This window comes from Martes martes, assembly GCF_963455335.1.
Source record: "Martes martes genome assembly, chromosome: 9".
Taxonomy (NCBI): Eukaryota; Metazoa; Chordata; class Mammalia; order Carnivora; family Mustelidae; genus Martes; species Martes martes.
The window spans coordinates 52,070,087-52,087,367 of record NC_137896.1 but is presented as its reverse complement, the minus strand read 5'-3'; the positions used below and the strand labels follow the sequence as shown (position 1 = coordinate 52,087,367).

Genomic DNA, 17,281 nt, shown 5'->3' with positions numbered 1-17,281 from the left:
TCTTTTCTTTGGTGAAATTGCTTCACTGGTGAATTCTAACAGACATTTTAAAAATTAATAAAAATTCTTCATGAACTTCTCTCAAAAACAGAGAAGGGTCCCACACTTACCAATTCATTTTATAAGGCCAGCATTACCATGATAACAAAACCAAACAAATATATCACAAGAACACTAGAAACCTATCTCTTTCGATTACTGACTCAAAAATCCTCAATCCAATAGAAGCAAATGGAATCCAGCCACATAAAAAAGAATTATACACCATAACTGAGTATATTTTATCCCAGGAATGTAAGGTTGACTTAACCTTTAGAAATCAGCTTGTAATACATGATATCAGTAGAATAAAGACAAAAGTCACATGATTTTCTCAGTAGATACAGAAAAAATATTTGACAATCCAGGATACCTTTATGATAAAAGGAGTGAAATACTAGAGATAAAAGGGAACTTCCTTAACCTGGAAAAGCATATCTACAGAACCTCCACAGCTAACATTATATTTAATGAAGAAAAACTGTATGCTTTCTCTCTAATGTTAGGAACAAGAGAATACTTACTCTCTTCTATTCAACATTGTACTGAAGGTTGTAGCCAGGGCGGTTAGTTAAGAAAATGAAATAAAGACATCCAGAGTAGAAAGAAAGTAAAACTATTTGCAGATGATATGATCTCGTTTATATAAAAACCTAAGAAATTCACTAAAAAACTACTAAAACTAATACACAAATTAAGGTTAAAGGATACAAATTCACTATTCAAAAAATCAATTGTGTATTTATACACTAGCAATGAACAATTTGAAAATGAATTTAAGAAAACAATTCCATTTTCAGTGACACCAAAAAGAATAAAATATTTAGGAATCAGGTTTTCAAAAGAAGTGTAAAACTCATGCTCTGAAAACTGTGAAATATTGCTAAAAAAATTAAAAAGATCTAATTAAGATCGAATGACATCCTTATTCATAGTTTGGAATACTTAGTACACTAATACTTCCTAAACTGATCTACGTATTCAGTGCAACTTTTATAAAATCCCAGCTGGCTTCTTGGCAGAAATTAATAACCTCTGAAATTCATGTGGAAATGCCAGAGACCTAGAATATCCAAAAGACATTAGATAGATCTAGAATATCCAAAAGATATTATATAGGAAAAAGGACAGAGTTGGAGGACTCACTGATTTTAAGGACTTCCTGATTTTAAGTTTTCCTGCAAAGATACAGTAATGAATAGAATGTAATGTTGGCATGAGGATAGATATATATAGATCAAGGGGCTAGAATTGAGAATCCAGAAATGAACCCTCACAGTGCATCCAAGGCCTACACATGAGAGGTAAAAAGTAAAAACTCTTTGGCAAAAACATACAAGTAAATTGTGCCATTGGATTTGGTGGTGTTTTCTTTCTTTCTTTCTTTCTTTTTTTTAAGATTTTATTTATTTATTTAACAGACAGATCACAAGTAGGCAGAGAGGCAGGCTGAGAGAGAAGGGAGGAAGCAGGCTCCCTGCTGAGCAGAAAGCCCGATTCGGGGCTCGATCCCAGGATGCTGGGATCATGACCTGAGCCGAAGGCAGTGGCTTTAACCCACTGAGCCACCCAGGCGCCCCATTGGTGGTGTTTTCTTAAATATGACAAAAGCATAAGGAACCAAAGAAAGAAGATAAATTGAGTTTTATCAAAATTTAAAACTTGACTGATTAAAAAATGGGTAAAAGACCTGGATAGACATTATAAAAAAAGTTTTATTTAAGAGACAGCGCATGCACACCGCAGGGTGGGGAGGAGCAGAGGAATAGAGAATCTCAAACTCCCACTGAGCATGGAGCCTCATGCGGGGCTTGATCCCATGACCCTGAGATCATGACCTGAGCCGAAATCAGGAGTTGGTGCTCAACTGAGTGAGCCACCCAGGTGCCCCATGAATAGAAATTTTTTCTAAAGAACATACATACATAGCCAATAGGTATATGAAAAAATCAATGTCATAGATAATCTGAGAAGTACAGATCAAAACAAAACTACAGTGAGATCTCACCACACACCTCAGAGGTCTCTTAAGTATTCTTACCCCCCCAAAGGGAAAAAAATGTAACTGTGGATATGTTAATTAGCTTGGTTGTGGTAGTCATTTCACAGTGCATGCCTATACTAAGATATCACATTATACACCTTAGATATATTCAGTTTGTCAGTCATTTTAGTAATGGGGGATGTGGAAATAGCATGTGAGAAAACATGGAATTGGGAAAAGAGTAGTGTATTTTAATTGTTTACAAAAGGTCTGGATGGCTGGAGTACCAGGTGTGAACAGAGAAATGGGCAGAGAGAAGAAAGCAGGGTTGAAGCATGATGATCTTTGGGGGCCTTGCCAGCCAGTTTGACATCTACATCTCTGCAGCCCTAGCCCCTTCTAGTGCCTTGATGAAAACATGTCCAATAAATGCTGACTGTTGTTGAGACCAAACAGAAGACAGACAAACCTCTATTGAGAAAATTCTAACTAATAAAAAAAATCTGAGAGAACACTTTTTTTTAACGTTTATGCTTCCGAGGATACCATCATGGAAGTCAAAAGACAACCCTACTGATGAAGGAAATATTTTTCAAATCACATATCTGATAAGGGGCTTCCATCTGAAATATTTTTTAAAAAGCCTTATAACTCAGTGATAAAAAGAAAGCCCAATTAAAAATGCACTATGGATCTGATTAGACATTTCTCTAAAAATCATATACGAATGGTCAGTTAGCACATGAAATTATGTTCAACATTACTAATTTGGGAAATGCAAATCAAAACCACGTTGATATATCCTACCCACTAAGATGGCTAAGATTAAAAAAGAATAATAATCTTAACTGTAGCCAAAATGCGAATGAAGAATGAAGAAATTCCCTGCTGGTGAAAATGTAAAACCGTGTAGTATGTTTGGAAAATAGTCTGGCATTTCCTGAAAAGATTTAACATTGATTTACTATGTAAGTCAGCAGTTATACTCCTAGGTAGGAGAAATGAAGGCATATGTGCACAGAGAAATTTATACATGAATGTTTATAGCAGCATGATTCATAATAGCCAAAAAGCGGAACCAACCCAAATGTCCATCAGTGGACAAATGGATTAATAAGATGGTCTGTGTATACAGTGGAGTAGCATTTGGTGGTAAAAAGGAATGATATATTTGATGCATACTATGGCATGAATGAACTTCGAAGATACTGACAGTGAAAGAAGCAAGTCACAAGAGACCACATATTGTATGATTACATTTATATGAAAAATCCAGAAAAGGTAAATGTATATAGGAAGGTAGATTAGTGGTTGCCTCAGGCTGGAATAGTTGGGGAAAATATTGAGGTGACTGCTAATGTTAGGGGTTTGGGGGAGTAGGTGATGAAAATGTTCTAAAACTAACTGTGATGATGATTTATCAATTGTGTGAATATACTAAAAATCATTTAATTGTACACTTTAAATAGGGGAAGTTTATGGTATGTGAATTATAAAATTATTAACAGTAAATTCACCACAACAAAAACAAACTATAACCATCCCTTTGTGGTTCTCTTGGTCTTAATGTCTCCTAAGTCTCTTTAAACTTGGGATACTTCACTTCCTCCACCATCTTCTTGCCTCCCATTTTTTGTACTAATAACTTGTTGGAGAGTCAAGCTCAGTTGAGTATCTCACATTTTTAATTTTTTTGCAAGCTTCCTTTTAGTGTTATGTGACCTGTATGACAAAATTCTCATTCTCCTCCTCCTCCTCCCTCCCCTCCTCCTTCCTTCTTCCTTCTTCCTTCTTCTTTCTCCTCCTCCTCCTCCTTCTTCTTGTTGTTGTTGTTGTTGTTCTTCTTCTTCTTCTTCTTGTTCTTGTTCTTCTTGTTCTTCCTCCTCCCCCCGCCCCTCCTCCCAGCTAGGTACTTGAACTCACAATCCCAAGATCAAGGGCCATGTGCTCTACTGACTGAGCCAGCCAGGCACCCTAAATCACTTTGATTCAGTTTTAAAGATTTTTATTTATTTGGTAGGGAGAGCGCCTGCACACAAGCAGAGGGAGCAGCAGAAAGAGGGAGAAGCAGGCTCCCTGCTGATCAGGAAGCTCTATTCCAAGACCCTGAGATCATGACCTGAGCTGGAGGGAGGCAGATGCTTAACTGAACCACCCAGGTGCCCTCTTCCCCAGTTTGAATTCTCATATTAAAATATAGGGTGAGGGGGCGCCTGGGTGGCTCAGTGGGTTAAAGCCTCTGCCTTCGGCTCAGGTCATGATCTCAGGGTCCTGGGATGGAGCCCCGCATCGGGCTCTCTGCTCAGCAGGGAGCCTGCTTCCCTTCCTCTCTGTCTGCCTGCCTCTCTGCCTATCTGTGATCTGTCTGTCAAATAAATAAAATAAAATAAAATATAGGGTGAGAAGGATTAAGTATATAACGTTTTACTGGAGTTATGGCCTTAAGAGAGATTAAGTAGTTGCTAAATTCCATTCACCCACAGAAGTACAGGTTAGACATTTTTCAACTTGAGGTGTCTCTAATTTTTCAATTTTGCTTGAAATTTCATTCCAGAAAATGATAACTAAGTAGTAGGAAACCAGTGAAGACCTTCAAGAAGAAAATAGCATCAGGTTTATGCTTTAAAAGGATCCTGTTGGCTGCTACATGGAAATAGGTTTGAAGGTGCCAGAGCAGATGCTGAGCATTTAGGAAACTCCTAAGTAGTTTGGGTGAAAGAAGATAGTAATTTTTGTTAGAATCGTGGTTATGGAATCAGGAGTAGACTGTTGAGGTAAAATAGATGAGACTTTGTAATGGATCTTGTATATAAATTGTTGTGTCCAGTTTGGCTCCCAGGTTTCTAACTTTTGTAAAACTGGGTGAATGTAAGTAGCATTCACTTAAAATAAATACTGGAGTAGATCTGGGTTTGAGCCTCCTTCATCTGATAAACTCTGGACAAGCTGAGTTTGTGATACCAAAATGGATGTGTCTGTTAGGTTTTGATATAAGGGACCAGAGCTCAGAGAAGAGAGATATAAAGAGATATGTAAAGGGATGCATGAAGGTACGTAAATATGGGAATCATTAGTCTGTATGAGTTAATACTCATACAGACTAATTTGAAGAATCTGAACATTTTATGACCAGGTGAGTGACAGTGAACCAACCATAGAGACAGATAGTGACTAGAGAAGTAGAAGGAGAAGTAGGAGAAATTGGTGTCAGAGAAGCCAGTGAATATTTCTAAAGGAGTAAGTGGTCAGTAGTCCCTAGATGGTACTATGAAAGGTCAGATATATCCTTCCAAACTCGTGTGTTTATTTCCATACCTATTGATCGAATTACATATGATTTTGTATCCTAGCTTTTATTGTTTTTGCTTAATTTATCATTAATATTTTTCTTGTTCACAATCTTTAGTTCCCTGAGTGGATATATACATGACTAAACCATTTCCTTATTGCTAGGTAATTAAGTTGCCTCTGCATTTTTGTTTTTGCAAAGAATGTGACTTTAAGTATTTTTGTACTTGTGCTTTTGGAGGGGTGTATTTTAGGTGTTTTTCTTAGGCTAATATACCAGAAGTAGTAGTAGTCCATCAAAGGCTTAGAATATCTTTATGGTCTTAAACTCTTTTAGCAAAATGATATACTTTTGAGGCAGTATTTTTTTCATAGACATCTTTTTTAAACAGTTGATTATTTTTACCAATTGACTTTATTAAGATATTTATACAAGACAGACATATTAAGAGTAAAGTATTACATCAATTCCTAAATTTTTACTATTAATATCTTTATTTTTTATTCATTGTAGACAGCACAAGTGCACACACCTTTGTGAGCAGGGGTAAGGGTGGGGAGGAGGGGCAGTGGGAGAGGAAGAGAGAATCTCAAGCAGACTTCAAGCTGAAGGCAGAGCTCTCAGAGTGTTTTTAAAAAATGTTCTTTCATATATCTCTTTCAATATAAATTCATACAGATATTTTATATAAATGGGATCTGATTACATTTGCCCTTTGGTAACCTGCTTTTATCACCTAAATACAGATTCTATTATCATTTTTATGGTTATATATGTATTATAAATTTATTTGTCCATTTGAAGTCCAGGGAATGTCTATACAGGTTCAGTCCCTTAAAATCTTTGATGGCTAATGTGCTGGGTTAAAGGATGTACATATTTAAAATTTCAAATACATATTTCTGTATTGTGTTGCATTTGGTTTCAAAGTGAGGATTTTTATTACAGAACTTTTTTCTTTTGAAAAAAGTTCAAATTTGGGGGAAATTGTGGTAATTGACTTTCACCATCTAACATTACTGTGCATTTATGACTTCTGCCATTTTATCTTTAGCTTTTGCCTGTGATGACAGAGCAGCTACAGTGGATGCCTTTTGTGAATACCAAACTTCATGAGCCTTTTGTAAAATTTATATATTGGTCTCTAAGACAGCTAGATGCGGGAACCCAGGTAAATGATTAATAGTAGTCTATCTTTTAGTATTAATACTGAATAGTATTATTTGTCTTGATCTTGTTCTTTTACAGGTTTATTTTCCTTTGTTCTGTTTATATTACAGGATTTTCTGCCTTCTTTGCTTTATTCACTACTTTCTCCTTTTATAAATATTATTTCTCAGAGCCCTAGGTTTGATTTAATATGCAACATTGTTTTTTGAGTTTCAAAATTGTAAAATAAGTATCACTCTATTTGGTCATTGTTAAAACCACTGCCCCCCGCTTATTTTACTTATAAATTTCCATATTTTACTGAAGGTAGTAGAAATTAAAGATTTCTTATTTTAATGCCAGTAAATGTACACTAACTAAATTGGACAGTGATTTATAATAGCCTAATCAAAGCAGAAAAATTATTCCAGCATTTTATAAAATGAACCATGCACGTTACCTATTCATATAAGGTTCATTCAATTTAAATTTAATGTCATGCATATGTAATCGTTTGTGCTTTGGGCTGTAGTAGTTTTGTAAAATTTTATTTCCCTAGTTAAATCCTGTAACAGCTTTCATTTACTTAACTGAGAGAAACAAATTTATGCTTGGGTAGTGTAATCTTGGTCCTGTGGAATTCAGAAAGCACACAGCTGAATCTCTTAGTGCAGTACTGATGATTAAGTAGTATTAATTGAGTCATGTGATCATTATGTAGTGTGATGGTTAAAGTTAAGGAAAAATATCTTTCTTTAGGTGGTGTCCCAAATACTTTGTCTCTGTGGTGCACAAGTAAGCACGTGAGCATGTATGTATACATGTGCACGTGCTCTCCGCCAAATATTATTTTGTATTTTTTGGTCTTAATACATGTCTCACTAAACAAAGTCATATGGATTATCAGATCTTGTAATGTTGCTGTCTTCTTTTTACAATTTAATTTTGCTATTTGTATTATTGTTTCTGAAAATGGTTGGCTTACTCTCAGCCACAAAAGGCTAGGCTCAGAAACTGAGTGAAATTTTCTTTTATCCTCCTTCCAAATACTCTTTTCATTTTCCTTTAGATAATTTATCATTTATTTTTACCTGTAAATGTATACTCTGCATTCTACTCTGTATTCTGTATTCTGTACTGCCAGCCTACATCTACATTTCTAGTGAAAAGTAGCATTCTTGCCACTGTCCCATTTGTTTATTCAACATTTATTTATGGATTTCTAATATTTTAATTTTAGTGATTGTCTGATTGTATGTACTTTTTAAAACTAAGCTTTTTATGTTGAGATAATTGTAGATTCACTTGTAGTATTAAGAACTAATGCAGAGAAATCACTTGTCTCCCTAACCCACTTTACCCCCAGTGGTAACATCTTACAAAACTAGTACAATATCACAACCATAATATTAATATAATCAAAATAACAACAGTTCAATCACCAGATTCCTCATGTTGCTTTTTTTCATGTATACAGACTTTCATTTTTTAGAGCAAATTTAGATTCACAACAAAATTGAACACAGAGATTTCCCATATACTCTCTGACCCCACATATTTACTGACTCCACACTTCAGCTTCTTCCACCAGAATTTGCTACAAATTGCTATAATTTGTTACAATTGATGAACCTACATTGGTCTGTTATTTCACTCCAAGTCCATAGTTTACATAATTAGGATTCACTCTTGGTGTTTTATATTCTATGAATTTTGACAAAAATGTAATGGTGTATAACTACCAAATATAATATAATGCAGAATAATTTGTTATTAATAATAGTTTGCCCTAAAAATCCTCTGTGCCTGCCTAGTCACACTTCCCTCCTAACTCCTGTAAACTACTAATCCTTTTACTCTTTGTCTTTTACATAATGTGATAGCTTTTCCTTTTACAGAGTAACATATAGCTTACAGTTATGCAATATATAGCCTTTTCAGATTGGTTTCTTTCACTTAACAATATGCATTTAAGATTCCTCCATGTCTTTTCATGGTTTGATAGCTCATTTCTTTTCAGTGCTGAATAATATTCTATCATCTAGATATACCACAGTTTATCTATCCATTCACCTATTGAAGGACATCTTGATTGCTTCCAAGTTTTGGCAAGTGTGAATAAAGATGCCGTAAACATTCACGTGCAGGTTTTTGTATGGACATTAGTTTTTGACTCCTTTGGGTAAATACCAAGGAGCACAACTGTTAGATAGATATGGTAAGAGTTGTTTAGTTCTTTGAAAAACTATAAGCTGCCTTCCAAAGTGGCTACACCATTTTACATTTCCAGGAGCAGTGAATGAGAATTTCTTTTGCTCCACATCCTCATTAGCATTTGGTGTTGTCAGTGTTTTGTGTTTTGGCTATTCTAATTGGTACATAGTCAAATCTGGTTGGTTAAATTTTCAGTTTCCTAATGACATACCATTGAGTATCTTTTCATGTACCCATTTGCCATCTGCATATTTTCTTTGGTGAGGTTTCCAGGTTCTTTGCCCATTTTTTAATTGGGTTGTTTTCTTACTGTTGGCTTTTTAGAATTCTTTCTGTATTTTGGGTAACAGTTCTTTATCAGATGTGTCTTTGTAAATATTTTCTCCTCCCAATCTGTGGCTTTTTTCTCTTGCTTTGACAGAGTACTTTTTAACTTTAAAGAAGCCCAGCTTCTCAGTTATTTTTTGTGGACCATGCCTTTGGTGTTGTATCCAAAAAGTATTTACTGTATCCAAGGTATTATGTATTCTTGGAGAATTGACTATCATTATTTAGTGCCCTTTTTACCTTGGTAACTTTCCTTCTCTGAAGTCTGTTTTGTCTGAAATTAATATAGTTATTCTAGCTTTCTTTTGGTTAGTGTTAGCATGGTATATATTTCTGTCCATTTACTTTTAATCTGTATTTGTCTTTATATTTAAAGTGGGTTTCTTATGGACAATGTATAGTGGGTATTTTATTTTGATTCACTCTAATAGTCTCAATTGGTGTATTTTGACTATTGGTATTGAAAGTGATTATTGATATTGTTGGATTAATACATACCATATTTTTACTATTTTTTATTCATTGACAATTGTTCTTTGTTCCTATTTTGTTCTCTCTTCTCCTGCCTTTTGTGTTTTTATTTTTTTTTAAAGATTTCATTTATTTATTTGACAGAGAGAGAGATCACAAGTAGGCAGAGAATCAGGCAGAGGAGAAGGGGGAAGAGGGTCCCCCCTGCCAAGTAGAGATCGAGCGGGGCTCGATCCCAGGACCCTGGGATCATGACCTGAGCAGAAGGCAGAGGCTCAACCCACTGAGCCACCCAGGCACCCCGCTTTTTTGGTTTTAATTTTATATAATTATTTTTATATAATTTTTTAATATAATTTATATAATTTTAAAATATAATTTTATATAATTTTGGTTTTAATTTTATATGCTTCTACTTTCCATTCTTTCTTAGCTTATCAATTGTATGTCTTTTTTTATTTAGTTGTTGCCCTACAGTTTGCAATATACATTTACAACTATCTGAATCCACTTTGAAATTACACTATATATCTTTACATGAAGTATGAATGTCTTATAATACAGTAGACCTACTTTATCTGTGCTTTCATTTTCTGTGGTTTCAGTTAGCCACGGTTAACCGTAGTTTAGAAGCAGATGATCCTCCTTCCAGAGTATTGTCAGAATTGTTATTAGCCTGATGTTAAGTAAGGTCACAATGCCTGTTTCATTCACCTCACTTCATCTCATTCTGTAGACATTTTACCATCTTACATTGTAATCATAAGAAGGGTAAGCACAGTACAGTAAGACATTTTGAGAGAAACCACATTCACATAACTTCTATTATATTGTTATAATCTATTTTATTATTAGTTATTGTTGTTAATCTCTTACTGTGCCTAACTTATAAATTAAACTTTATCATAGGTATGTATGTATAGGAAAAGACATAGTGTATCAATGGTTTGGTAATGTCCATGGTTTCAGGGAGCCACCAGGGATCTTGGAACTCATGCCCCCCAGATAAGGGGGACTACTATAACAACATACTGCAGATTTCTTCTTCCTGTCCTGTATTCCCTTGTATCATTCCTGTCATTCATTTCATTTACACATAAGCATACATAAGCATGCATATGTACACACACGCACACACAGAGGCATCCATAATCAAACACATTGTTGCTATTGTTTTCAACAAATTTATGTTAGATAAGTTAATAAAAGATAAAAGTCTTTATTTTATGTACACTTATTCCTTCTGTAATGCTCTTTCTTTCTGTACATCCAGATTTCTAAGCTATATGATTTTTCCTTCTCTCTAAAGAATTTTATTAATATTACTTTCAGGGCTGGCCTGCTGGTAATAGATTCCTTCAATTTTTGGTGACCTGAGAAAATATTTATCTTTATTTTTGATGGATAACTTCACAGTATATAGAATTCTAGGTGTGTGGAGTTTTTTCCTCAACATTTTAAATATTTCATTCTACTTTGTGGCTACATGGTTTTTGAGGAGAATTTGGATATTATTCTTATCTTTGCTTCTCTGTGAATAAGCTGTTTATTCCTCTGGCTTCTATCAAGATTTTTTAAAAAAGCTTTTATTTTCCACAGTTTGAATATGATAGGCTTTGGTGTAGGTTTTTGGGGGGTTTGGTATTTATTCTTCTTGGTGTTCGCTGAGCTTCCTGGTTTTGTTTTGTTTCCTATGTTAATTTGGAGGAAACTCTGTCATTGTTGCTTTAGATATTTCTTTTATTCCTTTCTTTTCCTTCTGGTATTTCTATTACCTATATGTTACACCTTTTATAATTGTCCCATAATTTTTGGATATTCTGTTCCATTTTATCCAGTCTGTGTTTTTCTCTTTGTATTTCAGTTTTTGAAGTTTCTTTTGATGTATCTTTAGAGTTAGAGATTATTTCTTCACCTGTGTCTAGTCTACTAATAGGCCCACCAAAGGCATTATTCATTTACAGTGTTTCTGATCTCTAGCATTTCTTTTTGATTCTTTCTTAGAATTTCCATCTCCCTGCTTATATTACTCATTAGTTGTTATGTGTTGTCTACTTTTTTCATGAGAACTCTTAGAATATTAATCATGATTGTTTTAAATTCTCAGTCTGATTATTCTAACATTCCTACCGTATTTGAGTCTGATTCTGATCCTTATTTGTCTTTTCAAACTGTCGATTTTTGCCTTTCAGCATGCCTTTTGAGTTTTTCTTGTTATCTGGACATGTTGTACTATGTAAAAGTGACTGCTGTAAGTGTCCCTTTAATACATCCTAAGATGTTCAGGAAGGGGAAGTGTTACATAGTTGTATGATTCAATATCAGTCTTTTGGTGAGATTGTGTCCCTGGGCAGTGAACTTCGTAAGTGCTTCCCAGTTTTTCTCCCCCTGAGGTGGGGTAGAATTGCTAGAGCAGGCTAGATTTTGCTATTTCCTTTCCCCTAAGCCCCTAAATCCGTTAGACTCTGATAAAACCCCAGTAGATGAAGCTCTGGTAAAGTAGTTTTCGTGAGGACTAATCCTGTTATAATAAGAACAAAATTGTGTCATATTTCAAAATGGTCACTTTTTCACTCCCTTACCTGAAGCATGAGGGGATTTTTCTCTAGTCTTCACTGTGAGAGCTGTTAGAGCTCCTGGAGCTAAAACCAGTAAAATTTGGGAACTGCCTTGTGACTGGCCCCAGCTGGCATTTTTAACTCTCAAGCTTGTTCACACTGGGCCTCCAACAATTTTCAGTTATAGCTCAGATTTTCCTTTGTTGGTACCAGTTCCTGCAGAGATTTCAGCTCATGGTTTTCTGCCATAGTAAGTTGTAATTCTCTGTATTCTCCTCTCTCTCCAAATTTTGGGTTTTGTCCTGGGATCTCACTTCTGTTGGATCTAAGAAAGCTGTCAATTTTTCAGTTGTTCGGCTTTTTACTTGTTGTTAGGTTGGAGTGACAACTTCCAAGCCCCTTATCCACCAGACCAGAAATCAGAAGTCCTCATGTTACCTTTTATAACAATACCCACTTTCCTCTTGCCCTACCCATTCTTTAATTTCTCCCACCACTAACTTCTTTTTCTCCATTTCTATAATTAATGTCAAATCACAAATGCTATTTGAATGTAATATACAGTATGTAATCCTTTGAGATTTTTTTTTGCATTTAACATAGCTTGCTGGAGATCTGTTTAAGTTGTGGCATTCCTTTTTATTGATTCCATGGTAGGAATATACCATATTTTAACGATTCATTGGTTAAAGGAAACTAATTTTTTTCTATTATAAATGCTGTAAACATTGATGTGCAGGTTTTTGTGTATAAATAAGTTTTTATTCCTCTGGGATAAATGTCCAAGAATACGGTTGTTGTATGGTAGCTGCATGTCTAATTTTTTAGTAAACTGCCAAATTTTAAGAGTGATTTTATTAATTTACCCCCTCACTAGCAATATCTGGGTGATCTAGTTTCTCCTTGACCTCACCAGCATTTAGTATTATTACTATTTTTTATTTTTACCATTCTTGACAGTATTGTTTTCTCATTGGAGTTTTAATTTGCATCTCTCCAGTGGCTAAACATACCTTTTTATGTATTTGCTTTCTACAGGTATATCCTCTTCAGTCTGTTTGTGTCTTTTGCCCATTCTTTAATGGACTCTTTGTTTTCCATTGTTGAGTTTTGAGAGTTCTTTATATTTGGATACTAGTCCTTTGTTGGGTATGTCATTCGGAAATAATTTTTTTCTTTCTTGTATTTTCATCATCTTAACAGGGTCTTTTGGAGACTTTTAAATTTTAATGATTTCCAGTTAATCAGTTTTTCTTTTTGTGGATGTTGCTTTAGGGGCCAAGTATAAGAATTTGTTGCCTAACCCTAGATTGTGAAGATTTTCTCCTTTTTTTTTTCTTAAAGTTTTATACTTTTACAGTTTACATGTAAGTCCTTGTACAGTTTCAGTTAATTTTGTATGAGGTGTGAGATTTAGATCAAGGTTAATAAATGCCCAGTTGCTCCAGCACCATTTATTGAAAAGTCTTTCCTTCCTCTGTACCTTTGTCGGTTGGGAATAATTTTGTGGGTCTCTTTCTGGGTTCTCTGTTATGTTCCATGTATCTGTGTGTCTTTTCCTTTGCCGATTTCATACTGTTGATTCCTGTACCTTTATAATACATTTTGAAATTGGGTATTTTGATCTCCTCCCATTTTATTATTTTTTAAAAATGTTTTAACTAAAATAGTTCCCCTTGCCTTTCCTTATAAATTTTAGAATAATATTCTCTATCGACAAAATATCTTACAGGGAGTTTGATAGGAGAATTGCATTAACCTATATATAAATTTGAGAAAAATTGACATCTTTACCGTGTTGTCTTCCAATTCAGGAACATGATATGTTTCTCCATTTTATTTAGAAATTTGATTTCTCTCATCCATGTTACGTAGTTTTAAACATAAAATTCCTGTACATTATTTGCTAGATCATCAGCTGCATATTTAGTGTTTTTGAGTGATTGCAGTTGGTATTTTTAAAATTTTGGTGTTTGTGTTGATACTCTGTTCATTCTGTATCATGTGACAATGATCTTACTAGTTTTAGGATTTGCCTTGAAGGTTCTTTGGAATTTTCTAGGATTTGCCTTGAAGGTTCTTTGGAATTTTCTAGTCATGGATCTGCATATAAGGAGAGTTTTTTGTTTTCCTTTTTTTTTTTTTTTTAACATATATGCCTTTAATTTTTCTTTTGCATTAGCTATAATATCTACAACTATGGTAAATATGAATGATAATGGATGTCATTGGCTTGTTCTTGATCTAAGGGGGGAACACAGTGAGTCCTTTAACTATTATATTAGCTATGGTTTTATAGACTTTTTGTTTTGTTTTGTTTTTTTGACAGAGAGAGAGATCACAAGTAGGCAGAGAGGCAAGCAGAGAGAGAGAAGGGGGGAAGCAGGCTCCCTGCCAAGCAGAGAGCCCAATGCAGGGCTCGATCCCAGGACCCTGAGATCATGACCTGAGCCGAAGGTAGAGGCTTAACCCATTGAGCCACCCAGGCGCCCTATAGACTTTTTTAAATCAACTTTAGTTCCCCTCTGTTTCTGCTTTTCTGAGTTTTTTTAAATCATGAATGAGTGTTGAAACTTTTTTCAAATGCTTTTTTGTATTTATTGATATGATCATGTGATTTTTCTTTTTCTTTAACCTGACAATGTGGTGCATTACTGATGGGCTTTCAAAAACTAAATTAGCCATGTATTCCTGAAATAAAGCCCACTTAGTCATGTTGTGTAGTTCTTTTTGTATTTGCTGCATTTTTTGGCTAATATTTTGTTAAAGAGTCTATATTCATTAGTTATTGGTCTGCAGTTTTTATTCTTTTATACTATCTTTGTCTGTTTTTGTATCAAGGTAATACTGTGTTCATAAAATTAATTGATAAGTGTTCCATCCTCTCTTTCTGAAAGAAGTTAGATTTAATGTTAATTCTTCTTTAGACTTTTGGTAGAATTCTTCTATGAAATTGTCAGCCTGGAGCTATCTTTTGGGGAGATTTTTAAAAATTAATTATTTATTTATTTGACAGAGAGAGAGAAGAGAGAAAGAGAGCACGCGGGCAAGCAGGAGGAACAGCAGGCAGAGGGAGAAGCAGGCCCCCCGCTGAGCAGGGAGCCTGATGTGGGGCTTGATCCCAGGATCCTGGGATCATGACCTGAGCCAAAGGCAGACACTTAACTGACTGAGCCTCCTAGGCACCCTGAGAGTTTTAAAACTATGAATTCAAGTTCCTTAATAGTTATATTAAGGGATATTATGTAATTCATATAAGTGATTTGTAGAAATTTGTGCTTTTCAGGGAATTGAATGAACCCTTTTGTCCAAGCTGTTCAATATACATGTGGAAAGTTTTGTTTTGTTTTGTTTTGTTTTGTTTTTGTGGATATGCATTTTTTTTAAAGATTTTATTTATTTATTTGACAGAGATCACAAGTAGGCAGAGAGGCAGGCAGAGAGAGAGGGGGAAGAAGCTCCACACCGAGCAGAGAGCCCGGTGAGGGGCTTGATTCCAGGACCCTGGGACCATGACCTGAGCTGAAGGCAGAGGCTTTAACCCACTGAGCCACCCAGGTGCCCCACATGTGGAAAATTTTTTATAGTGTTCTCTATATGTCCTTTTGATGTCCTCAGTGTTTGTAGTAATACCTTCTGTTTCATTCCTAGTATTTTTTTTTAAGATTTTATTTATTTGCCAGACAGAGATCACAAGTAGGCAGAGAGGCAGGCAGAGAGCGTGGGGGGAAGCAGGCTCCCCGCTGAGCAGGGAGCCCGATGTGGGGCTCGATCCCAGGACCCTGAGATCATGACCTGAGCTGAAGGCAGAGGCTTAACCTACTGAGCCACCCAGGTGCCACTCATTCCTAGTATTGATAATTCATGTCATTTTTTTTTTTTGTCTTTCTTGCCAGAAGTTTGTTTTGTTGATGTTTTAAAAAGGACCATTCTTTTATTTCATTATTTTATAGTTTTCATTTTTATCCCTTTATTAATTCCTTCCTTCTGTTTGCTTTGGATTTATTTTGGTCTTTTTTTAGGTTACTAAGTAAAAACTTAGATTATTCATTTGAGACTTACTTTTTTTCTAACATGGTGCTATTTTTAGTGCTGTTTTTCTGTCAGCACTGCTTTAACTGTGTCCCACAAATTTTGATAAGTTACATTTTCATTTCTTCTAATTTAATGTATTTTAAAAATTTCCCTTGAGACTACTTCATTGACCCATGAGTGATTTAGAAGTTTGTTTTAGATCTTTCTTTTAGCTTTCTGTTTTTCTGGTTTGGTTGTATTGACATTCTGCTCTTGTTGTGTGGGTGTTCTATAAATGTGGATGCTTGTTATGGCATTTTTTAGTTTCTTTATATCCTTGTTAATATTCTATCTAATTGTATCTCAGAAAAGTCTTCAGATATTATTGCGAGTTTATATATTTCTCCTGTTTACCATTTTTGCCTCATATGTTTTGGAGCTCTGTTGCTTTGTGCATATAAATATAGGACTATTATGTGTTCTTAGTGGATTAACTGTTTTATCATTATGTAATGTCTCTCACTGTACCTGGTAATTTTCTTTGCTCTGAGATCTATTCTCTGATACTAATATAAGCACTCTACTCTCCTTAGATTCATGATGTCCTTCTTCATTCTTTTAATTTTGTCCTGTTTACATTGTTATATTTGAAATGAGATTTTTGTAGATAGCATGTAGCTAGATTTTTTTTAAGACTTTATTTATTTGACAGAGAGAGAATGAGAAACAAGTAGGCAGAGAGAGAGGGGGAAGCAGGCTCCCTGCTGAGCAGAGAGCCTGATGCGGGGCTCAATCCCAGGACCCTGAGATCATGACCTGAGCCAAAGGCAGAGGCTTACCCCACTGAGCCACCCAGGCACCCCCCCAGATTTTGTTTTTTAATCAACTTTATCAAGTTCTGTGTTTTAATTGGTATAGTTAGGCCATTTATATTTAATGTAGTTATTGATATGTTAGGGCTTAAGTTTGTTATTTTATCTCTTGTTTACTGTTTGTTTTTGTATATCTTTTTCATTTCTCTGGGTTTTCTTTTCCCCTGCTTTGCTGTGGATCTCTTGAACATTTTTAAAACTCCATTTTGGTTTATTTATAGTTTTGAGTATTTCTCTTTGTAGTTTTTTTATTAGTCCTTCTAGCTATCACATCGTATATAGATAACTTACCACAGTCTACGGGTGTTTTTATTTTGCTAATTCAGTTGAAGTATAGAAACCTTGCCTTTTGGGATACCTGGGT

General features: G+C 34.9%; 1 protein-coding gene across 1 annotated transcript in view; it reads left to right on the top strand.

Annotated features, from left to right (window-relative positions):
- The window catches only part of CCDC138 (coiled-coil domain containing 138), a 148,344-nt gene that overhangs the window by 52,740 nt on the left and 78,323 nt on the right, over positions 1 to 17,281 (top strand). The window contains exon 11 of the mRNA XM_080814221.1: positions 6,367 to 6,483. Coding sequence (XP_080670347.1) covers positions 6,367 to 6,483 — 117 coding nt within the window. The remainder of the gene's footprint in view (positions 1 to 6,366; positions 6,484 to 17,281) is intronic.